The sequence below is a fragment of the Orcinus orca genome, chromosome 11, assembly GCF_937001465.1.
Source record: "Orcinus orca chromosome 11, mOrcOrc1.1, whole genome shotgun sequence".
Classification (NCBI taxonomy): Eukaryota; Metazoa; Chordata; class Mammalia; order Artiodactyla; family Delphinidae; genus Orcinus; species Orcinus orca.
This window is the reverse complement of record NC_064569.1, coordinates 58313768-58341116: the sequence shown is the minus strand read 5'-3', so window position 1 is coordinate 58341116 and position 27349 is coordinate 58313768. Positions and strand designations below refer to the sequence as shown.

At 37.3% G+C, this 27349-nt stretch overlaps 1 protein-coding gene and 1 long non-coding RNA gene across 2 annotated transcripts in view; one reads left to right on the top strand and one right to left on the bottom strand.

Moving 5' to 3' along the window:
- Positions 1 to 27349, bottom strand: part of TRHDE (thyrotropin releasing hormone degrading enzyme) — a 408390-nt gene that overhangs the window by 190942 nt on the left and 190099 nt on the right. Inside the window, exons 4-5 of the mRNA XM_004281902.4 lie at positions 4563 to 4717; positions 1672 to 1785 (exon numbers count right to left, since the gene is read on the bottom strand). Coding sequence (XP_004281950.3) covers positions 1672 to 1785; positions 4563 to 4717 — 269 coding nt within the window. The remainder of the gene's footprint in view (positions 1 to 1671; positions 1786 to 4562; positions 4718 to 27349) is intronic.
- The window catches only part of LOC125960563 (uncharacterized), a 140533-nt gene that overhangs the window by 47694 nt on the left and 65490 nt on the right, over positions 1 to 27349 (top strand). The window lies entirely within an intron of this gene.

The window sequence follows — 27349 nt, the reverse complement described above, 5'->3', positions numbered from 1 at the left end:
ATGAGGACATTGAAACTTGGGATTCACTGCCATGCTAAAACCATTAAAAGCTGTCAGTTTTCACCTCTAGTATAATTCTGTTGATTCCTTTTTAACCTAAGATGTATTTTTATAATGATGAATAGAAAGGATTTTGTCATAGATAGCTGAATGAGCTGAAAAAAAAGAAAAAGCTTACCTATATGAGTAACATGCCGTTTGTAATACTAACATCTTTTAATATTGAAACATAATAGAATTATAAATCAGTAACAATCCACAGCATAGTGAAAATTAAATGATAATTTTAAACAAATTTGGTTGAAAGTCAACTAAAAACCAAAATATATTTTTACAAATATTTCAATATCCTTAAACATTTCAGTTTTCAAATTTCATATTTGTTTAAAAATTACTTAATTAATATTGATGGTATTGATGATTTTTCTTCAAAGTTCTTTAAAGGCATTTTTAATTAATTTTAATGCCATAATAAAACAGTTCAAATAAGATTTTTTAAATTGTATAATATATAATGCATACCTAGATACATAAGGCTAAGTAAAGTTAACTCACACATTTGTGCAAATGAACCATGCTGCCTTTATAAAATATAAGCAAAACTGGATAATTCAAACATATCAATATGATATTACAATTGTAACATTTCTTCTGAGATATGTAAGATCACCTTTCTTACTCAGCTGGAGTTGGCTGAATTTATGGTAGAGAAGTTATATCATGACTTACAGACATCTTTATATTTTACCTTGGTTTAAATACTATTCAGATCATACTTGTAATCATGACAGATAACTAGATAATCACATAATAATTTAAACATCAAAAAAGAGTGGTGTGAAATAAATATATATTATCACTCATGCTATGTCACAGGTGAAAGCTTTTGAGCTTCTGGAAGTTGACAAATGTCAGTACTTTGCAACTTTTACGTAGTGCCACTTAAAATAAATTTAAAATTCAAGTTCCCAAACAACATATAGCCTGGGTTCTACTCCATAATAACATAGTCACTTACTGATTAATGGAAGCTTATGCTAAATGAAAAACCTACATTAAATGACATATAGAAATCATACCCTCCCTGCACTTTTTCTTCTAGGATGCTCTAGAACATCACTGCTTAAGGTACAACAAATCCTACTTCAGGTTCAGACGTACAGGTATGGGTATAATGTGTACAACTCTTTATAGTGACCTCTTATTAAATCATTTAATCCTAAAGTAAAAACAGCAATAATGCATCAAAAATTTTAGCTAATTTTTGAGTTCATCACAATTGAAGAAATATTAAGTTCTCATTTTTCTGTATATTGAAACATCCTATATACTTAAAATATAACTCATTGGTTACTGTTACCTTCTCTATTTTAAGGAATAATTTATCTTTGTTATCAAATACTGCAATCTAAAATATTTCTATTTAGAAAAATTGTACCATTTCGAAATCAGCGTATAACCAATCAGATTCTATTTAGTTCTAATAAACAAAAATATTTTGGAATAGTACTGTTTACATTTTGGGTTACTTTTCCTTTTATTGGATAGCTAACTTGTTTTTTTTCATGCATCGGTTGGTATTTTCAGTCACATCTGATGATAAGATAAGTCCAATGTAACACAGGATCAACCTTTCACTTAGAGTTCCAAACAATTAAAAAGTGCACTTACCATGTTCCAGCCGGGGTAGAGGTAGTCTGTACCAACAAACTCAAAGTAGTGAGCAAATCCCTCCTTCAGCCACACATCTTCCCACCACACAGGAGTCACAAGGTCACCAAACCACTGCCGTGACAAATGAATAAAATAAATATAAGATAAAATAAGATAAAATCGTGTCTATCTCAGAATTATTTTATCTAAAAGTAAATGTATTAAACTATGATTGTCACAACTGGAATTCATTCCCCAATTGATTTTGTGATCTTAAAATACGTTGTGGCAACACCATTGATTTATTTGACTACTTGGATGACACTAATTTTCTATAAATGCATTCAGGGAAGAACAAAAATAAAATGTTCAAGGAACACAACAAGAAGATTTAACCTGGAGAAGAAAGAGCTCAGGGTAAAAAAACTGACAACAGCTGTCTTCAAATATTTGAAGACCTAGTATACAGAAGAAGAAAAGGCTTGGGTCTTATGGCCCTACAGGGGACAAATCAGTATTAATGGATGGAAATTAGGGTTGTAGATTGGTAGACATTGCTAAAAATGCAGGAGACCCTCTAACAGACTGAAATGGATGAAGATGGAAAATACTACCTCGAGAAGTGGTGAGCTCATCACAGGAAGTACCGAAGCAGCGCCTTCCAGTGGCAGAGGCAATTCACAGATGACATCGGCTGATTGAAGGAACTAATAAAGGCTTTAAGATGTTCCACACCTGACTCTCCATGATTCTATGATAATGAGGGTTGGACCAAAAAAGTCTCTAAGATCCCCTTCAGGAAAGTAATGTTGTAATTTATAATTGGTGTTTTGATTAGATCTGGATACATTACTCTGAAATCCTTGCTGAGTTCACCAAAGCTTAAAGGAATTCTTTTTTCATTAAAAAACAAAACAAAACAAAACAAAAAAACATTATACGCGGGAACTATCCTACAGACTTGGGATTTAATGATGAAAAGTCAGACAATGTCCCTTCTCAGGCAGCTGACACTTTATTGTGGAGGAAGGGACAATTAGGTGAGATAGAAAATAAAAAATAAGCAAATGAACAGTACAATTTCAGATCTTATTAAAGTGTGATAGGAATGGAGGATGGGTCACTTTAGACTGTAAAAACAAAAAGATTCTCTCTAAGCAGATGACATTTGAGCTCAGACTTTAATGATAAGAAGCCATGAGAAAGCCTCAGGCAAGAGGATTATAGGCATTTGTAAGTAACCCTTAGTGTGAAGACTGTAAGTGGGAGTGAGTTATTTAAGAAGCAGAAGGAAAAGGCAGTCAGACAAGTATCAGATCATAGCTTTACAGCTTTAGGAGCTAGAGGAAAGAGCTTGGTGGCTGAGCATTTCAATATTAATAAAGTGTCACTTACTCAAGAGGACCTCTAATAGAAATACAAAGAAGAGATAACTGAATATGCTGATGACCACAAAACAAATGATATTTAAAACATTTTCTGTTCTTGATCAGAAAGTAATGTTTCTTCTCCCTTAAACTGAAAGCCTGTCTTAAGAATTGTGACAATAAATAGGTGAGGAGAAACGGTAATTTGGCAATGATAGTGGAAATTATTATGTGTTTCTCCCAGCTTCCAGCTCATTTCCGCATAGTAAGTAGCCGAGCACCACTAAGCTAGAACAAGAAAGTAACTGAGAATCTGGAACAAATGAAATCCAGTTCTAGAAAAAATTATCAGTGTGTTCTTATTTCAACAGAACTCTACATGTAACTCGTTTCTAGGAACGTTCAAAAGGACATTGATTTGCGTCAAAGAATTGTATGTTTAGCTGGAAACCATTTTTAGCACAATAGAGGAGCCCTGGTTATCTCTGCAATGGACCCCCTTAAGTCTCTGCAGCAAGGAACACATGCCCAAGCTGACCAGCATGACAGGTACAAACGTCTACAGGTTCACTGCAGAAGGCTGACATACAGGTAAATGGTCATATGGCCTAGAACAATTTATCATGAAGTCCCTATTCATGTATTGTCATTTAGCTGTTCAGCCTCTTTTACTAACAACATTTCCACCTCAATCTTTCTTAAGGTTTTCAAGCTTTTTAAAAAGATTTTGGGTTGGTAACAAATTGAAGTTGTACAGTATCACACTGTGATTTCTGGTGTTTTCACTTAAAAACCATCCATAGTTTCTGGTAATCAGGACAAAGATTGCTTTTTATTAGCACAAACGTTTATTTTCAGTTATTTTTTTCACTAGAATCAAGATTCTAATAAGCATTGTGAAATCTCTGTAATACCTTCTGCTCATTGTAAGAAAGTACATAAAATCAAAATGAAATTAATTTTATCTTAGCTTCATGATAAAGCTGGCTAATTTACATATGAATTTCTAAACATGTCAAGACAAAAAAAAATCAATCATTTGAGAACAAAGAGGCTGTCGCAGAGTTAGTGAAAGACTTCCTAAGTGTCTGTGTGATGGGAGAAGGGGAATAACAAATTGATTTCAGCAAAAGCAAATTTTGACATGTACACAAAACTCAGCTGCATCTTTCAGCAATGCAATAAATCATTGCCATCACTGCACTCTCCATATATACACACCAATAATCACAAGAAAATACAGCAAGGTTGACAAAGAATAGTGAGTGGATAGGGTCTCCAAAGAGGCTGCGGGGTAGCAGTGCCATCTCACTCCTCAACTAAACTGAATGACAGTTACTTATTCAATATGATCCGTGTGTTTGCTTTCGTTTGTGCCGTCACTTGAGAACAACCTATCTTCCAAAAAGAACTACATGGTGCTCTATACAAGTAAAACTTAACTGGGAGGATAATAACTTAGCTCCTAATCTAAGTATCTGAAATCATTCTACATTCTCGATAGTTTGCAATTATACTTACACCTGATCCTTTTTCTCATACCTGGTGACATATCTCATGAACAATGACCATGGTGACATCCAGCAAATAAGAAATAGATGAAACACTGGGATCCAGCAGTATTCTTTGTTCCACAAAAATACTTAGTCCCCAGTTCTCCATAGCAGCATACGGATGCTTAGGCACAGCTAAAAGATCTAGAAACAGAATAAAACAATTCCAAAGGCTTTAACAAACATGTCAGATTCTAAATTCATGTCCGACAAAAGTCCAGAAATCCTAATTAGAAGAAATACTTGTTCTTTCTCGGTAATTTTTTTTTTCTAAATTAAACTACCTGCCATTTCTAGGTGACAGCAGAAATATAGGCTATCACTGTAAATGCTGGCCATATCCATCCATCACAGTTCATTTTCAGACCCAGTGCTGTAGGAGGTTGGAAGTATCAGCGCCATTATTGATGGGCCTGTCCTAATAAGTTGCAGAAAGTCAAGGAAACCAAATGCAGCAGGAATCTACAGAGTCAAAAGGCATTGTGCCTGCTAATGAAAATATATTCAGCTCAGTACAGTAAATGCTGTACTCTTGCTTTTACCTCAATATTGTTCAAAAGAAAACATCTCACATCAGTTTAAAAATCCAACATATCATATTTCTAATTGCTTAATTCTAATGTATTTTTTGAGTTTTGTTAAAAGTAAAATATTACATGTAAATATAGCTCAGAGAAAACTAAAAAAGTAGATGTAGTGTCAAAAGGACTATTGAGGGGGGCTTCCCTGGCGGCGCAGTGGTTGGGAGTCTGCCTGCCGATGCAGGGGACACGGGTTCGTGCCCTGGTCCGGGAAGATCCCACATGCCGCGGAGCGGCTGGGCCCGTGAGCCATGGCCGCTGAGCCTGCGCGTCCGGAGCCTGTGCTCCGCAACGGGAGAGGCCACGACAGTGAGAGGCCCGCGTACCACAAAAAAAAAAAAGACTCTGGTTCTGGTCCTGCCTGCACCATTAATTAAATATATGACATCAGTAAATCACTTTAATTTCTCAAGACCACAATTCTCTCACCTATAAAATAAGGTTATTGGACGTCATGATCTCTCAAATCCCTTCCAGCTCCGAAAATCTATGATTAGGTGATTCTAAGATTTGTGCTTATTTTAAAAGGTTGTAGAGGTATTATCAACGTTTGCTTAAGGTGACACAGTAAGTACATGCTTTGATGCACTCCCTCTGCTCAAACACATAGCAATGTTAAGTAAAATATTAAAAGGAAAAACTGAAAATCATCTCCAGGCTTGAAAATAAACCTCTCCATGGACCAGAAATGGTACATAAGTGCAAAGCAGTGATTGCATGTGAAGCCACGGGCAGTGGCATTTGGGAACTGGATCCAGCAGGATTCACCGGAGCCAAAGGCATCTAAGCCAAGCTGATAACTTGTTGCCAGAGGCTGACGTAGGGCATGCATGTGCAGAAGGACTGAATATAGCTGGTGCTCAGTGCTGCTTGGGAAAGCTAGCAAGCGGCAATGTAAGGATTCGAACCCAGGCAACCTGGCTCCACTTTCCCATGTAAACACTGGACTAACTCCCTAGGATGCTAAGAAAATAATGGTACAAAAATGTTTGCTGCAGTATTCTTTGTAAGAATGAAAAGAGAAAACTGCAAGCCTTTCACCGAGATAACTGACAAACTGTGAAATAATTCTAAAAAGCAATACCATACAACAACTGAAATAGTCTTACCACTAGATTCTAACACTACATGTATCAACATGGATAATCTGAAAAAGGTAATGTTGAGGGAACAAATAAGGTGTAGAATGACCCTTACCATATACTACTTAAAAACAAGCAGAATAGTACCATAGATTGCAAATGGTTACTCACACATACACTCAGACAGACAGTAGTGGTAAAATGCACACACAGTCACACACATATAGGAATGATAAACACCAGATTCAGAATTATGATTGCTTCAGAAAAGAAAGAAGGAAGAAGGAATGAGGGACAGTCTCTTAGGTTCCTGGAGCCAATTTCAACATGTGTGCATGTGGGGCGGGGACGTGGGAGGGTTTGTCCCACACCGTCTATAAATAATTCTTGGATTCCAACAGAGTGACCCAGTATTCAACTCAATTCCGATACCATCTACCCAAAGATAGAATCAGATTCCACAGGTTAAGGGTTCAGTCCTACAACACTGCACCCTCCATCCCTACTTCAGAAACCAGTCCCAAGCCCAGGTTGTTACCTGTGCTTCTGACCTATGGACTAAAGATAAGTCAAGTATGGCCCCTGTATCCACTACATGGAAACATGACAGCTTAACAGAAAAAATAAAGAAAGAATAAAAAGTCCTGAGAAAGAGAGAGAAAACAGATTTAGTTGGAGAAGTTCTTGAAAGAGATAGTATCTGAGTTGGACTTCCAAAGATAAATAGGATTTCGACAGGCAGACAGAGGTACTATATGCATTCATTTATACAAGTATGTATTTATTGAGCGTCTCTTTTGCTCAATACAAGCATTGTTTGTTCTGTCATCCAAGCTCCTTGCTCCCTGCTCTCATGGCACTTATATTTATTTCTGGGTGTGTGTAGGAAGAGGAGGTTAATAAATAAATTAATGAAAGAATTAATGAATGAAAGAAATTTAGTAAATGATAAATGCTACCAAAAAATAATTGAGTAAGACAATGATTGACTGGTAGGGTGAAATGGGTGGAGTGTGGTCAAAGCAGGCATCTCTAAGGTAATCACATCTCACCTGAGATGTGAATAATGGTAGAAGCTAGCTGTCTGAAGATCTGTGGAAGTATTGATATATTGTTCTAAGAAGAGGGGACAAAAAATGCACAGGTCCTAAGGAGGAAATGAGGCTAGCATATTGGATAGAATGAAGGTTGGTGTGGCTGAAGCGTATAAAGGAGAAGAGTATAGTTGTGCGAATTATACAAAATGCAAGTACATAACAAATAGACGTACTTCTACTTAAGATTTTACCTTGAGACCTTCCTTAAATATGAACAAACCAGGCAATAGAACAACATTGCGCCAACTCTGCCTGCCACCAGCAGATGGCAATAGCAGTAGCAGGTCTGGGGCCATTTACTTGTAGGAACACGGGGACTTATGGACAAGCCTGTTGCAAAACAGAGGCGCTTCTGTTTGCTGGAGTTCTCCAAGAGCCGAGAGTAGTCAGGTCCCCAAGACTGAGTCAACAAATCAGGCCGCACACTGGAATATGGAGTGGCTCAAATGGCACGGAGAGAAAATTCTAGACATGGGCCAGATGCGAGTCTAAGAGTTTGGAATAAAGAAGGTACAGCCAGGGGCAGTCATCAGACAGCAAAAACCTGACTAGCAGCCTAAGCAGGTGTGGTGAGGGGGCAGCTGAAGGCTGGTGCCAACGATCTCAGGCAATGGTGACCTAAGTAGGCAGCTGGTGACAGGTTGGTTTCCAGAGGTCTAAGGGCAGAGAAGTCAGACCCGAGTAACAAAGCTGTACTTCAGCCAGACAAAGACTCTTGAGCAAATGGAGTCAGATTCAGATAAAGTGATTGAGAACAGAGTGAAACACAGAGGGATCAAGCACAGGAGGCAGCTTCTCAGATGCTCACAGGCTTAACAATAGATACAGGGAACCATGTCTATGGATGGCAGAAGGAAAAAAAAAAGAAAATTTTAAAAATTAGATTACGCTACTACAGACATAATAACCTTCTATCAAAGTACTGAAGAAACCTGGATTTTGTTCTAACAACTATTGAGGGATAATTTAACTGTGTCTCTCTGCTCTATACCTTTATCTCATAAACAGTTTTATATTTTGAGAATACCTTCAGGAGGCATATATCCACATAAAGACTTGTACACAAATGTTCATAACAGTTTACTTCCAATACACCCAAACTGGAAATAATTCCAATGTCCATCAATAGATGAATGGATAATGTGTGGTATATCCATACAATAAAATGCTGTTCAGCAATAAAAAGAAATGAGCTATCAATACGTGCTGCAACGTGGATGAGCCCCAGAATAGTTATACTGAGTAAAAAGGAAGAAAAAATATATATGTTGTACGATTCATGTCACTTACATAAGATTTTAGAAAATGCAAATTCATCTATAATGTCAAAAAGCAGATCAGTAGTCACCTGGGGACACAGATAGGAGGGATTAAAAATAGCAACAGGAAAGAAAGAATGTCTCTGTGTATAACTGAGTCACTTTGCTGTACGGCAGAGATTGGCACAGCACTGTAAATCACCTATACTTTGATTAAAAAAATAGCAACAGGAAACTTTTGGGGGTGATGGATAGGCTCATTATGGTGATGATTTCATGGGTGTATACATATCTTAAAACATCAAATTTTACACTTTACATATGTGCAGCATACTGCATGTCACTATACCTCAATGAAGCCGTTAATACCTTCAGTAACTGAAATATTCTTTTGCTTAACTTTGAAGATAATAAGATTTATTTACAATGAATTAAATTGTCTCAATTTTTGCAAAATAATTTGTCATAAGGCTATATCCATTAACGTGTGCAACCACAACTCTTTAATATGCCTTGAAAACAGAAGTAAGAAAACTCAAATGTTTCAGAGTCAAATTTACTTGGAAATTAAAAGAAAATCCTGGATAAAATTATGCATAGGAGTCTGCTCCCAATTAATTACGCTAGTCCTAAAACTATAGGCAGATAACAAATATTCATATAATACTAGTGAATGTGATTACATAAATCACCATAAAAATCTGACTTTCTCTACTTGTTCCCTTCAGTGCACTAGAATTTACTTTCTATCTTTAACACTATGTTGAAACAGCTGTCGCTAACTAAGAGCACAAAATCTCATGGAGACCTCTGAGTTCTTACCTTTTTTTTTTTTTTTTTTTTTTCAGTACGCAGGCCTCTCACTGTTGTGGCCTCTTCCGTTGCAGAGCACAGGCTCTGGACGCACAGCCTCAGCGGCCATGGCTCATGGGCCCAGCCGCTCCGCGGCATGTGGGATCTTCCTGGACCAGGGCACGAACCCGTCCCCTGCATCGGCAGGTGGACTCTCAACCACTGCGCCACCAGGGAAGCCCTGAGTTCTTACTTTTTTGATACTGCCAAGATTTATCACACTGCTCATTAGGGTCTGTCATAGAAAGATATCCTGTTTCTCCTCCACTTCCCAGATTAGCCTTTCTTCTTGTTGTTTTTGTTCTTGTTTGTTTGTTTAATTTTCTTGTCATCTTCTGATTTTTGAAAACCAAAGTTCTAGGATTTCCATCTGCATGTGTGTGTGTGTGTGTGTGTGTGTGTGTGTATGTTTTAACTCATTCTACTAGTTTTCTTTTAGTGTTCTCACCCACTCCAATGTCATCTGTCACCACCCACATGCCCAGATAGCTCTCTTTGAGCTCCAGAGGAAAATATCTAAGCACCTTAGTAGTAGACTGTTAATTGATAGTCCCCCCTCCACAGCCACTAATGTACTATTCCTTCTAGAATAATCCTCTCCCCTGTAATCTGGCTTAAACTTTAAGAAAGCTTTGCAGCTTCCTCTTTTGGACTCTGGGGAAGGTCGGTCACCAAGAAAAATGTCCCACTACCCTAACAACACGGTGCTAAAACGAACCCTGAAACCACGTGGAAATGTTCAAAGAATCATCAAGCAGGGTCTTATAATACATACAAACCGAAATCCAATCTCCAGCATTAGGAGCAATGTTCTGATGTATAACTTCATAAACCAGAAGTAGACTTTAATGTATTCTACATTATTAAATAACCACTAGCAAAAAAACCATGTGCAATACCAGGCCTCTCCTCCCTGCCACAGTCAGATTCTGAGCTCACAGATCAGCAGAGTTTGTTGTCCAGGATCATTTCCCCTCTGATGACAAATCATGCTGAATGTAGCTTACAACTAGTTCTGCCTGATGTCACAAACCAAACAGATATGTAGACATTACCAAGTTCCATCCAAGAAAGAACATTCAATTCTGCAGTTCTGCTCATCAGTTCCATGGTTTCACTGTTTGCCGTGTGAGGTGCTCTTCTCCTTTAAACTTCTCTGCTATCACTCAGAGGCACTCCCTCCAGATTGACAGACACATTCTGAACTTTGCCCTGGTTCTTCCACCCCAGATCTATCCTGCTCTCAAATCCCCAGACTTCTGCACTCACTCTTCCTTCTGTTTCCTTCACCCTTTAAATCTCAGCCTCAATACTATCGTCCATGCGGTGTCCTAGCAGCATCTCAATCACAATCCGTTAGCTTTCCAGCACTGCAGCCCTGCCCTTTTTGGCAGAGGGCAGTAGACGTAGCAGTTAAAAGCTGGAGCTTTAGAGTCCACACTGTTTGGGATCCCAACCCAGGTCTAACATTTACTGGCTATGGAACTTCAAACAAGTTGTTCAATCTCTCCCAGCTTCCATCCCCTCATTGATAAAGCGGGGATAACGTCCTTGCAGGTTGTTGTGAAGATTCAATGAGATGGTCCGTTTAAAGCACTTCGTCCTAAGCACAAAACGTGATAAATCAATGCCATCGCTATTTGGGATCTTTCCAGTTCATCCTCACCTTGGGGAATCAGATTCATGACAGGCCTTAGCTTGAGAGAGGAGGAATCTTGTCTTCTAACAAAGATGAAATGTTGGCTAATGTGTTATGCTAGGCATTCTGATTTCTGAATTGAAAATGTTGCTTATGATGTAAAGCAATACAGGACCTACCGAAGAACAAACTTAAAAAAAAAAAAGTCATAGGACATCCCCATTTTATTATTCAGTGACCCTAAATAAGTTTTAAAGGTATAGCAGGTTAAAAAAAAAAAGTTGTGTTTTGATTATGCCATGACTAGCACCTGAAGATACTATTTACATAAGCATTCATGCTTAAGTATTAAAAAATAAAACTCCTTGCTCTGACAATTACCACATGTGACTAGTATAAATATAAATTGCATTTGAAATAGTAATATTGATAAGATAAAATTCATAGAAGTCCTCTATTACTGGTATTTATAAAATGAGAACCAACGTTTTCCTTTCAAGTGCATGTTCTGAAGTTGTTTTTACTCACAAACAGATTAGGTCCTGAATGGCTGTTTTTAAGTTCATTTGACAGAGAGGAGTTTAAGCTTTGCTATCCTTGGATACATTTCCACCAAATTTAAGACCTATATGGGAAAAGAATCTAAAAAAGAGTGGACATATGTATATGTATAACTGATTCACTTGGCTGTACACCTGAAACTGACGCAACATTGTAAATCAACTAGACTCCAATAAAAATTTTTAAAAAGAGAGTGAATTGGTCCTTCAAAGCTTTAAAACAGAACACATTTTCTCCTGATGGACTTTCTATTTGGGCATATTTCCATCAAAAAAGATTCGTTTCAGCTACATACTTTAGCCTGTAACAGAATTTTCATCAGTACCACTTGTATTCACTAGCTTAGCATTTAAGCTCGCAAACTCCTAGCATTCTCCTGAATTAGCGTTAGGCCCTAATATGCACTCAATGTTTTTGCTGACCCTCCTGCACACACTCAAAAGACTTTTTTTTTTCATTTCTGCAATCACTTTTCCTCAACACTTCCTGATTACTGTCAATTGCAAAGGAGGAGCACTTTTCATGGTTTGTCTAATTCCCTTTTTCCCTGAAAAAGAATTTTTATGCCAAAGGACTTATCCCGTATGCACAAGGAATGTTTGTCATTTTCTCACCCATTTAATTTTTAAAATTAGCTCTACTTTGATTGCCATCATCACATTTTGCATCTTCTCTCAAGCACTTCCAAAACTTACGGTCTTTACTTTAATGGACATGATTAGGCATAAACATCAAAAACACACTAAATGACTCCTATCACCATCATCTGGTGACAGGCCAACTTGATTAATGCTTGTTCTATAACAAAGATTTGGTGTTATCTAAGAATGTAGGTTGGAAGTAAGGTTCCTTTCTATGAGGGTTTCGTTTACTATATTTTTTGATTTATTCCTAAAATACTTATTCATTACCTAACATAGGCCAGACTGATCTGAACACTGGATATATAAACCCTGAACAATAAAGACACAGTTCCATTAAACCCTCATGGAGTTTAAAAACCAATGGGGAATCCAAACAAGTTTAAAAGTACACATATTATAGACACACATGAAGGAAACCTCAGGGGAGTACATGTGCTAACCTGAGTACATGGTATGATGGAAGCAGCACAGAGCAGAGACTAAGAACATGGGCTGTGAGGCCAGGTAGCTCAGGTTCAAAACTCCATCCTGCTACTTAGCAGGCTTGTTACTTATCATTTCTGCCCCTCATTTTCCTTACCTGTAAAAGGAAGATGATTATAATTGCTACTATTTCACACTGTTACTGCGAGGGCTATTGTTGGAACACAAACTCTCAAGTAATCTTTCACATTTCTGTATGTCTTAAGAGCACAGATACTGACTGGTTTTTGTTCCAGACTATCTTTTTAAGGATATTTGTATAGAAAAAAACAGAGATAGTGTCCTCTCAAAAGCAAAGGACAGGAGTACATACCATAATTTATAAAATAACTAGATTCCTCAGGGTCCTCACCTATTATATAATCCATTGCATATGCAGGTAGCACCTGGACCTCTTTGCGTTGCTCTTGTGAATTGGGGCTCAGGGAACTGGCTCAGAAAATGTTGATACTCTGGCTACTGCTATAGCTAAAGGAATAAAGTTTTATTGTCTCTAATCCCAGAGTTTCATGTCTTCCACCAAGTTTCAAGAAACAATGGCAGGCTGACTTGTCAAGCTTGCAAAGAGGGTAAGATAAAATCTCAGACTCTTCTCAGTTCTTGACAACTATGTGAGTGAGATGCTTGGAACAATACCTAGTTCTCAATAGCTGTTAGCTATTGTAGACAAAAAGCCCCTCCAAAGATGTCCATGCCCTCATTCCCAGAACCTGTGGATATATTAGATTACTTGTCAAAGGGGAATTAAGGCCACAAATGGAATTAAGGTTGCTGATCAGCTGACCTTAAAATGGAAGAGTAGCCTGGATTATCCAGGTGGACTCAGTATAATCACAAGGGTCCTGAAAAGCAGGAGGCGGAAGAGTCGGTGTCAGAGTGAGGAAGTGAGAGAAAGACCCTGGAGGCCATTGCTGGCCTTGAAGATGGAAGGGTGTCACAAGCCAAGGAACACGGGGCTTCTAGAAATTAGAAACGCCAAGAAAATTTAGAGATTCTCCCCTAAAGAAAAGACTTTAGTGAGAGCAGTGTCAACCTGCCAACCTACAGAACTGTAAGATAATAAATTCATGTTGTTTTAAGCCACTATGGATGTGGTAATTTATTACAGCATCAATAAGAAACTAATAGAGTATTATCATCATCATCATCATTACCTTTATCACTTTTACTGTATTGATAAATATGCTATATTACTATAACATTACTGTATTATATTACTATAATATATTACTACAACAATGTTACTATATTACTGTCACTATTACCATATAAGAGAGGTCCCAAATCTTAACCTAAGAATTGGGAAAGGCTTCCTGGAGAAAGTCAGTTATGAGATTTGTTCAGTTAGCTGAAGGGAAAGTATATTTCAGGCTAAGGGTGTCTGCAAACAAGTGAGAGAGAACATGGGACTTTCAGTAGACAAAAACTGGATCAATATGGCTGAAGCATATAGTGACAAATCCTGTATGGGACATGCTGAGTTTGAGCTGCCTCTGGAACATCCAAATAGAGATATCCAGTAAGAGGCTGAATATAGAGGTCTGATGTGTTGGGGAGAGGTTTGGGCTGGGGGAACAGATTTAAGAAGTCATCAGCATGTATACAGTAGACTATGACCCATGCTGAGCATAGAAAAAGACTAAGATATCTGAGGAGCACTGAGATTTAAGAAACAGGCAGAAGAAGGGGGCAAATGAAGCAGGCCCACAAAGGATACTAACAGGCACTGTCATAAGAGGTGGGGGGGAAGCCAGAAATGTGACATCACATCATTCCTCAGTAGTGAGGCAAGAGTCGACAGTGTCTATGAATATCTTAGGTTTATTTATAAAATGCAGATATTATACACTGAAGTAGTTAAGTATTAATTAGTGCAGTCAACAGTGTCTATGAATATCTTAGGTTTATTTATAAAACACAGATATTATACACTGAAGTAGTTAAATTTTAATTAATGCTTTCAAAGAATACTAACTTACCATTCAATATCATTTTCAACAGATTTTCAAAATGAATTATAGAACTTCTTACACAGATACAACACAAAGTCTAATTATATGTGTTAGCATCATCACCCAAAGGGGGGAAAAGAAAACAATACTCTGTTAGGGGCTTTCATTAATCAGCTATTTAATGAGTATTAGTTGCTGGACTGGGCCCATCCCACAGCGTGGAACTCAGGAGTCTTTTTTTTTCCAAAAGTCTGAGGTAGCTGGGAATCATTTTAGAGGTTTGGATAGCTCTTTGACACTCTTTAATTGACAGATTCACATTTCCAGCAGAAGAGAGTATAAAAATAGTACTATGTATAAGTGAGCATTCTTAACTCTTGAAACTTGGAGTTTTCAGTAAAATATATTTCCAAATTCATATGCACTTCAGACAGTCTGAATACAGAGTGGTTGCTCCTAAAAGAAATTTATGTAAGTTTGGTAAAGTGGAAACAAAGATTCATTGTGCCTTAAGGCCAATTCCTCTTAGTATAAACTGTACTAGTAATAGACACACCATTCAATAAAAAAATGCAAATATATCATTCAAAGGAACCAATGTTGGATGTTTAGCTTAAAACTGTCTAGCATTATTTTCAAGCAAAAAGTCAAATACTTGTTGAAGCCCCAGAGGGAAAAAAATCACTGAAGCCCAATAGTTGTTGATTTTTTTAAATCACTTCTTATTGCAGTACAAACTATTATCTGATATTAACTGGCATCTAAACAATGGATGAATTTTCAGAGAGCTATAATACTCTAAACAGTAGATTCCAAAATTCACTGTGAATTTTAAAGGTTCCTAAGGGAAATCGCTGATGGTGCTTGGGGTAATAAAGGCAGAGGGAAAAAGGAAGAAAATAGAGTTAAAAAATAGCACAATTATAGAAACAGAAAATGCAGTGACACTGTGTTACTTTACTAAATTTTAACGTTAATTCGAAGCTAATTTGCCTTTAAGAGAAATAAAATAGAACCGTACCAGTTTAGCCCTTGGTGTTTTACTAAAACCCTCTACCTTCATATAACCCAAACATATAGATTTACCATTTGAAACAGCATCAGTCACTCAACGCCATGAAGAAAATGAATGCCATGTCCCATTCAGGCTGAATTATGTATCTGATGGGAGGTATTGATCAAAATATGAACCATGTCTTTCATTACTGAAAGTACCTGATGCTTTGTTATAAATATCTTCTGAGAGTATAAAGAAACTGCCTTTTCCAAATTTTTCTACAGAAGAGTTTCTGAGAGCTTCTATTCAATGATTTTTTTTTCCAAAACCCATTACTAGTGTTCCAAATATTCCCTAGTTCAATTTACATTAGATCAAGAAATGAAATACAGGATGAACTAATAATGAGCCAGAGATTGAACTGAACCCTTTACTTCTCCAAGCTCCAGCACCTAATGCGCACCACTAAGTTATACTCCTAAAGTGTATTTTATAGGACAGAAAATATTTTGTACGCCTAATGGGGAAATGCTGAAAAGAGGGGATTTTTTGTGTACCCATCATAAAAATGTTGCTCCTAATGTAAATACTCAGGGAATTGACATAATTGAAAATTGCCAGAAGCCATTTTCCTAACACTACCATTAATAGAGCGTGAGGGTTCTGCAGCTCAACACGACGTGTAACTGATCACTGTACACGTGCAGCAGGGAGACTACCATGAAGAAAATGGTAACACCCTTCTCATTATTTCTGTTTCTTCTTGTCCTCCTAAAACACTATGCAGATTTTGCACTTGCGTCTTGGAACCTGTCTGAATCGTTATTAAAATGAAAGCCAGCATTCTGTGGCGTGCTACACTAAAAGGTACAGGTCCAAGGACACTAAAGCTTCTGCTCATGTTTTGCAGGAGCATTTGGGATATTCCACTCCTGGGTGGGGGATGGCATCCTTAGAGCCTGACCACCTTACAGCCTGGGCAGAAAATGCTACAAAGTGTTTGGGATGTTCTAAGAGCTAACTGCCTAAAGGAACTTGTATCCACCGCTCTGGATCTCAGGGCATTATGTATGTGTATGTATGTATGTATATATGTGTGTATGTGTATATATGTGTGTATAAGTATTTACTATATGATAATATGTGTACATTATATAAATATACATACTGAGTGTACATAAGTATCTACTCTATATAATATTACAAAAATACATATACACACTATATATATAATAGAAATTAGCTGAAGTTTGATGAATTCATTGAATTTTATGAGTTTATTATTCTAAATTTTATGAGTCTATCATTCTAAATTCATGTTAGAAGTAGACTGCTTTGTATCTCATCCTATGTAAGTTCAGGCAGATGGAGGTATGAAAACCAGACCACAATTTTGAGTTTTATCCCCAGGGGTCAAATTTAATAATAATAGCTAATAATACTTTCCAAAAATTAGCCTCAAGGTCTCCAAATTAGCTATACAAATACACTAACTGCAACTTTGCTGCTGGTTTTATTCCTAACCTCCTGATCTCTACCACACCTCAAGTTTCATCAATTGTTGACTACTAGGTAGGTTCTCATATTTAATGCAATTGGCAGCAGAATCTCAGGACCAGCTCCAGATCTAGTGAATCAGAATATGCAGTTTAACAAGATCTTCAAATGATGCATGTTTACCATAAAATTTGAGAAGTGAATCTTCTAAGACAGGGTGCTTTCCCCCAGGGGTTGTATAAGACTGTCTATAAAGGTGTGAAAGTAAATTAGAACTTTTATTTGTATTTATTTTTGTCTGATACAGATACTCTCCCTGGTTGAATTATCAAGGTCCATCAAAAGAGAGCAGAAATTCCATAGACATCAAAACGACAAACAACTTTCTCATTAGTTCACTTTCAAGGGATTAGGGCATGTGGCAGTACAGAAGCACCCAATTAAATGGATTTATGGATTATATTATCTAGTGTAACTAAACCAACCCTCACAAAATAAATAGGTGACTTAAAAAGACACCTGCAAAAAAAATAATAACAGATTGAGGTTCGTACTAATAATACAGACACCAAAAAAAAATAACAGAAAAAGAAAATGATAGAGCTGACAGTCTTTCAATTCTAAGTAAGAATAACTACCATTTTTGAGCACATCTAAGGGCTAGTCAGTTTCTAAGTGATTTATATGTATTAACTCAGTTAATCCTGACAATTCTTTGAGACACGCTATTCATAGCTCTATTTTGCAAATGAGAAACTGATGCACAGAGACATTAAGTTAATTGCCCAGGACAGTCTGGTATTACCAGAAATGGGGTTCAAACCTTGGCAGACTGGCTTAGATCCCCCAACCACTACACTCCATTCATTCTATTCCATCTGCATTATAAGGTGAAAACACCGATATGATTATTTATTACCAAAAAATCAAAAAGAAAACAAATTTATCAACAAGAATACTTGCACTATTGATTTACATCCATTCTCATTAACAAACTTCACTTTGAACTTCACTTTAAGTGTATATTGTGTCTTGAAATTTAGCTACTGAAAGTATTATGTGTACTATTTCAAAACTAAATAAATATAGCTATGTAGAGATGAACATGCTCAAAAGTTTTATAGTGGTGCACAACCAGGAAAAGAAAAATAGGAGACTTTTGCCATAAAGCAGTAGTTCTCAACTTTGAGCATTCATGGGAATCACCTGGAGGGCTGGCTCGAATACATATTTCTGGGCCCCAAGTCCAGAGTTTCTGATGCAGTAGAGCTGCGGTGGGACTTGAATCTGTCTTTCTAACAAGTTCCTGGTGATGTTGATGCGGCTGGTCAGGTGATCACACTTTGAGACTCACTGTTATAAAGGAGCATTTAGAACAGAAGACCTCAAATATTGTCATACATTTGAGTCACCTAGGAAACCTTTAAAAATATTAATGCCTTGGGCTTCCCTGGTGGCGCAGTGGTTGACAGTCCGCCTGCTGATGCAGGGGACACGGGTTCGTGCCCCGGTCCGGGAAGATCCCACATGCCGCGGAGCGGCTGGGCCCGTGAGCCATGGCCGCTAAGCCTGTGCGTCCGGAGCCTGTGCTCCGCAACGGGAGAGGCCACAACAGTGAGAGGCCCGCGTACCACAAAAAAAAAAAAAAAAAAAATTAATGCCTCATGCTTCTCCCAAGACTTCAAATTGTTCTAAGAAGGGAACTCGGCCTCCTTACTCTTTACATTGCCCTAAAGTACAGCAAGGGTTGAAATCACTGCTTTAGGTAGAGGGAAAATAAAAGCAGAAAGACTGGTTCAAAGTAATAAAATCCTAACTAAAATACAAAAGTGTTTCAGAGTTGGAAACAGACACTACTTGTTAATTAATTAAATACTGAAGATAAGAAACCCACCAAAGAGGCATAGACCATGCTACCTAGTTGAATGAATGGGTAATGAATTGAATTATGGTGTTCCATTAACCACGATTATAAATCCAGGGAACCAGAAGGGGGAGAGTCAGAAAGGGGAGGGGGGAGTAAGAAGAAGAGAAAGGGAAAATAATTTTATAGTACAAACAGAACAAATTATTTTCATAATGTTAACCTCAAAAGTCCATTTTTGCTAGTAATAGAAAAGTGATACAAAAGTTCCTTTCCATTAACAGCATACACTTCCTTAAATCATTCCAGCAGTTAAAACTTAGGCTGCCTAGCTTCAGAATCCATGTTCTTAACCCCTACTCTATGCTGCATCCTGTTCTATTTTTATATTGATGGAAATAGGACTCAATTAAATGCCAAACAATAAGTCAAAAATAGTAGGGATTAGCACCCAAAGCTCTGAAACATTAAAAAGATGATGCCTACCCTAGTCTATCTTTTTATTCCTGATGAGCAGTCTGAACTTAGTCTATTGTTTTAAAAAGCTTTTTGAAGAAAAACAAAACAAAACAATATAGGCAGTGTGTCTGCAATGCAGTGAAAATAATGTTGAAATTTCAGATCATATGGACTTCTGCTAATAGCTAGGAAGACATAAACATTATTTACAGATTTTATTACAGGCTACCAATGCTGATTTCCACAAATGTTTAATCCCCTCTTATAGAATTGTACAGTCAAGACTAAGTAAACTTGCTCTAAATGCCTTTGCTCAAGTGCCAACGAGTTCGTGTAAAAACATAGTTCAGTCTCTATTTTAAACATAATTTTGTTGTCAGCTGAGAGCCGGCATTCTGTAGTATGGCATAGTACCTGGTGTTAATGAAAAACATCAAAACCTGCTCCCCCATATACAAACACCCTATAAAAAGAACAAATGAGTTTTAATCCTTAGAGAAAAGGGGAAACTTGGGATCAGATGCAAACCATGCTCTGTTGACATTCTCAAATAAAGAAAATATATATGGCAAGGTACTGACTGCTACAATATACAAAAGTTGCATTTCCACTCTGGCTGAATGTAACAGCAGGTGGTAAAGTGGCATTACAAGACAGTCACTTTCACTTTAAGCCCAAAGGCAAAGGACCCATTCTATTTGCAGAGTTAGCTTAAGTTACTCTGTTGCTTCTTCTATAGCTACATATACTCAAGAAAAGTAAAAATAAAAAAATTTCCATTATCTCCAAAGGTAAACAAAATGACTAGTTGATAATATGTCTCTTTTTCTTTCTTTCTTTTTTTTTCTTTTCTAGATTGCTTTCTGTAAGGCTGTGGTTCAAATCATTAGGTTAACCTACAATAGCTCTTCACTTATCTAAGATGCTTTAGTGACCTTAAGTATTATTTCTTAATAATGTCATAATTCAGAACACAGTACATGATGGGCACAACTTTTAAAAACAGTTCTAAGTCAAATGTATTAGGTATTAGGATCTGACTTTCAAATAAATTTTCACTGGAACACTACCACCCTAAGTTTATGGAAGCTAATGAAAACATATTAACTGTTTAACACTGATACTAAACTGAACCAATGCTTATTTGCCAAATTATTGATTACTCAGATGTTTTTCAGTTGAGGGAAATCTGTTTTATCATGAATTTTTAGTGGTCTTATTTGTTAGACTAAATACAGCCCTACTGCTAACCCAAATGACATCACTACACAAATTACAAAAACGCCACCTCTTCCTCAAGGCACTGTACTGCCATGTGCCAGAAAACAGTCTTAATAAATCTACAAATCTATGATGGCTCCAAACATGAACGGTGTCCTTCCAGAGCTGTGCAATGTACCTCATCTATCAAGTTATGTCAAAGGAATTAACAAGAAGTGTTTCCTGATCCATAGAGCTCAGAAGTCTAATGTACTCTGCAAGGAGATACAAAATAATCCTAACGCCAAAGAGACATATTTTGGGGTGGCAAAGTTTTGTTCCCCTACATCACCATATTTGATTAAATGACCCAGTGATCATTAAGAACGTGATGGGAAAAAGCTGTTTTGCTTTACAGAGGACATAGCAGAAGACAAATGGACTTAAAAGTGTTAGAGTTATAACTTTTTTCTGACAAGAGAGATATTGTACATCTAGGTAATGTACCAAGAAAGTCTCCTTACTTAACGTAGTTCTCAGCTCTGCAGTGCATCAGAATCCATTGAGGAGCTTTGGAAGTACTGATGGCTGGGCCTCAACCCCAGACCAATTCTGTATGAATCTCTAGGGATGGGGCTCAAGCATCAATATTTTTGGAAGTTTCCCAAATGATTTCTCATGTCCAGCGAGGGTTTAAAACCTCCAACTTAGATGATTTTACAAACAGTGTTCCTACGTAACATAGACTAGAACGGTGGTTCTCAAATTTTAGTGTGCATTAGAATCACCAGGAGGGTTTCATTAAACAGACTGCTAGGCACAACTTCCAGAGTTCACGATTTGGTTAGATGTTGAAGCTTCTGGTCAAAACCTGTATTTTGAGGACCATTGGTCTAAAACCTCACTACTCAAAATGTCCTGGGATGGGGACTTCTCTGGTGGCACAGTGGTTAAGAATCTGCCTGCCAATGCAGGAGACACGGGTTCGAGCCCTGGTCTGGGAAGATCCCACATGCCGTGGAGCAACTAAGCCCGTGCACCACAACTACTGAGCCTGTGCTCTAGAGCCCACAAGCCACAACTACTGAAGCCTGCAAGCCACAACTACTGAAGCCCATGCATCTAGAGCCCGTGCTCCGCAACAAGAGAAGCCACCGCAATGAGAAGCCCGTACACCGCAACAAGAGTAGCCCCAGCTCGCTGCAACTACAGAAAGCCCGAACGCAGCAACGAAGACCCAACACAGCCAAAAATAAATAAATAAAATAAATAAATTTATAAAAAAAAAAAATGTCCTGGGATGGCAACTTTGACTTAACTGGGAACCTGTTAGAAATGCAGACTCTCAGGCCCCATCCCCTTCTGAATGGTTCTCTGAATTTTAATAAGGTTCCCAGGTGATTCATACGGATATTAAAATTTGAGAAGCACTAGTCTAGACCACAGACCAATTAAAAAGTCTACTGGGATAAGAAGGAATATAAATGGGGATGAAATAGGATAGGGACTTGTGAATAATGAAAGAGCTCATATTCTAAAAACTTCAGCTCTAATCAATCAGGGGCATGCGGACTCACTGTTACCAGATATTCTAATTTTTCAAGACGGTTAGTAATCTGTTTTATTATGTGAAATCCCTTAACTGTAAAATATTAGCAATTCATTCAAAGGTTTTATAACACCATTAAGACCAAATAAAATATGTCTGTGGGCCGTATTTGGCCCATAGCTTGCCTGTATGTGACCTCTGATCTAGAAAGAGTCAATCATAAATTGAATTAGAGTTTGAGATAAATCACTGGAAATCTCCTAAGAACCCTTCCTTTAAAAGCTTAAGATAAATGATATATTTGGCAACAGTTAATTATTTTCCATACGGCATACCTCTGCCTGACACAAACTCAGTAAAGCATCAGAAATAAAATGTTAGACAGGGCAGCTTTGAAATATGTTATGGAAAAAAATATGCAGCTATAAGGTAGGCAGCAAGAGAGGATGCTGAAATGCCTCAGGAGTGCCTCTGAAGAACATGAGATGTGCAAGCAATCAATCTCAAAACGAGTAAGGGGAGACATTTGATTGTGTTTACTGATAAGTACACCTATGGACACAGCAAAATTTCTAATCATAAGCTTTGAGAGTAGGAGAAAAATGGCTGTATTATATAGGTAGAATTTATTTTCCGTTGTAAAAGAAGATATAGTAAAACAACCTCAGTTCCATACCTCCCCTCCACCTTCGTTTAACAGCACTGAACGGTATCATTTCCTTTAACTATGAAGCAGTCTGAAAAAATTTTCCAATGGAGGCACACAGTATTCTCAATGTATGACACTTTAATGGTCATTGAGTATTTTTTCTTTAAACCTTGTACAATCACTTATTAAAGTCATCTTAGAAGCTATCTAGAGAATAACAAGAAGGTACCTTTGAGAAAGGTCACATAGGACTAAAAAAACACAAAAGGAGTAGTTAAGCAAGCTGAAAAGAACCATGGAAGTCAAATTATATAGCTGAGTGGGAAAAAAGAGAAAAGAAAAGTTACGAAAACTGCTTATTACTGTGCTAGAGTACCAGTAAACAAGCAAAGTTTCATAAAAGACTTAAGAACGGCATAGAAAAAAGGGCTAAGGTAATATCCAATCTCTCCTAACCAGGCTGTCCTTCCTAACGCATTTCTTTCACTATGTGATCTTGAACTCCATAACCTCAAAAGGCTCTCTCTCCAGGATGACTACCACATTTCTTAGCCTGTGATAAAAGGTATTTGTAATATAATTTAGCTTTAATCCTATTAAATTATTAAATACTACCTCACACTTTTCTCTAAATCCCCTCAATTAGGCCAACAATTAAGAGAACAGATACTTTTCTGCACTCTTAAAAACATCTTTATAAACCTTTCAAGCTTTTGCTGTTAAAATAATGAAACAAAGTTTAGCTGGATGCCTTTCTTGGTTCAATATTTGAGAGAACCACCATCATCTCTCACTTTAGTCTCTCATCAGCCTGTTTAAAAAAATGTTGGGTATGCCAAGGACAGTTAACTACTAAAGATATGTTAAGTAATTATTTTTTCAAAGAAAATGTAAGTAGCACCTCAAACTACATTTGACATCTTAAATGACATATATGAGCAGATAAGGGACAGACTTTTACAGCCCTATCAAAATAAGGGAATTTGTACTTGAAGCTGCCAAGATTAGAGATTATATATGCTAGGATCTGCATTTGTAAGATAACTTTTCATCTTTGGGATTGTTTTTTAAATATTGAAATTAGAACATGATATAAAAGAGGAATGCAATGAAAATCAGAAGCACTTTGCTTTTTACCTTTGCCAGAAAGAAACCATGTGACTCAAGACCAAAGCACTTCAGTTTCTTTATTTTAAACTGATGTCACCAGTTTCATTATATACAAAAGGAGGAAAGAAATAAATTAGCATTTAATCAAGTCCGAATAAGTGCCACACTCTGTGTTTGGCAAAAACACCAGTCAGATAAGAGGGTGAACTAGACAATCTTTACGGCCCTTTTAATTGAAAACTCACCTCATTCTATGGAATATTTGAGTGAATTGATATGTAAATCCTGATCACAGTAAGTCACACAAGGACCAGTGTTGTCTTGGAATCCATTCTCTTTCTATCGCAGCCTCACCCAACTATGATGAATAACTCCTTTATCTACTTGTTAGTAGGAAATCCAGAACTATAGAGAGAACCTACATAGCAACCAAACAAGATGCCTTTCTTCCTGGCAGCATTGCCAAGGTACATTACAATGTTAGAGAGGGGTTTAAAAATATATATATATAATATAAATATACATATATATATGAGCAAAAGGTTCCAACCAACGTATTCTCCATTTTTCCTAATGATACTCAAAAAATTTTTTTTTATTTTTAGCAGTTCATTAACATTGCTATGTTCATACTGAGCTATTGATACTATGCTAAATCCTAGGAAAACAAAATTGAATAATAATCCAAGCCCTTGTTTCTTAGGACTCAAAAAGGTATTAAAACAAATAGTTTAAGTACATAATAAGTGCAATATACCTAGAATGCCAAGAAAACACAAAAAGAGGGTGTTAATTCAATCAGAGAGTCAAAGGAAGGTTTCCTAGAGTAAATGATGCTTGAGTAGGTCCCCTAAAGACAAAACAGGGGTAGGACAAAAAGCAAAAGAAGGCATAAGGCATCTCAACCAGAGGGAATAGTCAAAGAAAGACACAAGGGGTAAAGTTGTACAGTACGGTGGAAAAAGAGTTGTAAGGTATTACTGTAGTAGAGTAGATGTAGCAGAGTATGGGGAAATGAAGCTGTAGTGGCAGTCAGTACTAAATCATGGAGGACCTTGATTCATGTCAGGCTAAGAATTTGGATTTTATCCTATGGGCAATGGGAAACCAACGGAGGGTGCAGGAGAATAGCATCGCCAGATTTGCCTATATCGCGTTTGAAAGATGGATCTGAGCTAGAAATGACAGAAGGCAAGAAAATCAGTGACAAGTGTGTCCCTGTGTTGTGTGATATTAACAGAACTGTGGAAAAGTGGATAGAATTAAGAAATATTTAAGATTTAAAATCAGAGGAGTAATATGGAGACAGCAAGATGGAAGAATCTAAAAATACTCTCCTTATGTTTATGGCTTTAGGGCCAATTCCCTACATAAGAGTACAGACAACTGAGATATGAAATACATGGGAAGAGACCGGAACTGGCGAGGGTGCAAAATTGGGAGCAGGGAAGCTGAATTCTGTTTGGATCTGTTGCAAAAATATGAGTCATAATCCATGAGGGGAGATTCAGCAAGCATTAATCAAAGTGGAAGAAGGAGAAATAGGAGACAGTGCTATCGAAGGAAATAAAGTTCCAAGAATGAAAGAAGGATCAGTAATGCCAAATGCAGCAAGGAGATGCAGTGAGATAAGTACCGAAAACGTGCTTATTGTATTTGGTGATTTTGCCTTTGCCAGGCAGTTTCAGTGGACTACTGGGAATGAGAGCCGGACCTCTGTAGGCTGAGGAGGGACTAAGTGGTAAAGAAATGACAGCAGCAAATCTTCCAGAGATTGCAAACCCACATAGATAGGTGAGACTTACCCAAGCATCTCTGCTTCCTCTTTTGAGCAGAAATCTTCTCTGTATGTTATCACATAACAGTGAGGATCTCCATCAAGATGGCTTAATAATAGAATTATTTTCCTCAGACTGAGTGAAAAGCCTTAATCACATTGAAAAGCCATTGTGAATAAAAGTTATTAAGCACCTTAATAAACCTCCTGTAGAGGGGTGGGATGAGGCAGGATGCCAACCCATAAATCTCTAATAATCCCAGCATCATTTAGGAACTAGATCCTCTTTGCCAGGTGGAATGTTGTCCTAAACACACCTCAGACATTATAAAGAACATAAACAGACATGCAGCTTCAATTAAGCCACACCCCCTCTTTTGCTTAGTGTTTACAGGGAATGTTCTAGAGAATTCTAGTCTATTGCTCCCAAACTTACTCAAGGAAAATGGGTGGCAGAAAAGAAGAGGACTCTCATGCAAATTAACTTATTTCTTTATATATATATTTCAAGCACTGCCACTGAATTATTATTGTTCTTTTCTATAATAAAGCATTGGCTTTATTATCTTGTTTATTGCTATAATTTGGTGATTAGATTCAACATGTACATGATGAATTTGGCCTAACAACATCAATAGGAATGAAACAGCTTCTAGTTCTTTGGAAATGAGAATGCATCTATAACAGCTCTCTTCATTAAACTCGAACCTGGTATAACATATTTTATGATGCTTCTCGTAACAGTAAACCACTTAAAGAGATTTTAAGAGATTCTTCTTCTCCAAGAGGATTAATAGGAAGCTGTACTTCTCATCAGACTTTTCCCACACCTCCTGTCGCTTTCCCTTCCCTGCCTGTCCTGCTTGATGTCAACAACTTTGTGTAGAGCAATGATGGACTGCCTTATCCAAAGAGACTTGTCACAGGTGGCTTCTGCAGACAGAGAAAAGTCAGTCATCGTGGGGGCAGGAGGGAAGGAAGCAAAGGGAATATAGGGAAAATTGAAAAGTCACCATCAGGCAAATTTATTTCTGCTTCAGCCAAACAACAAATTACCTTTTTTCTTGCAAACGACTACATAACTTTGATGACGAAAAAGGAAAAACTTTTTATCTGAGAGGAGGAACAAGTGTCAATTAAAAGAGAAAAAAAACCCAACAACAACCAAAATAAAGTAAGAGGAACCTGTCACAGCATAGCCACTCTGAACTGCAAGAGGTTAACATTTATCTGTTTTTTTTCCGCAAGCCCTTATCACCTTACATATTCTAAAATTTAAAGCAATAACATGGAACTGAGCAAATCAGTGTTTTGATCCTCCCTAATTTTCCTAACTTCAGAAAGTTATAACAAACATGAATATCCCTCACCCCAAAAACATCACCAAGTGTGTATTGTTTATTAATTGAGTCACCTGTTACTAGTTCCTGGATTAAAATCCATTTTGCATGTGCACACTACCCTTCATAGTCAGGGTAGAGGTGTAATGTCATCTGAGTCCTAATAATTGAGGTCCTGATTGCC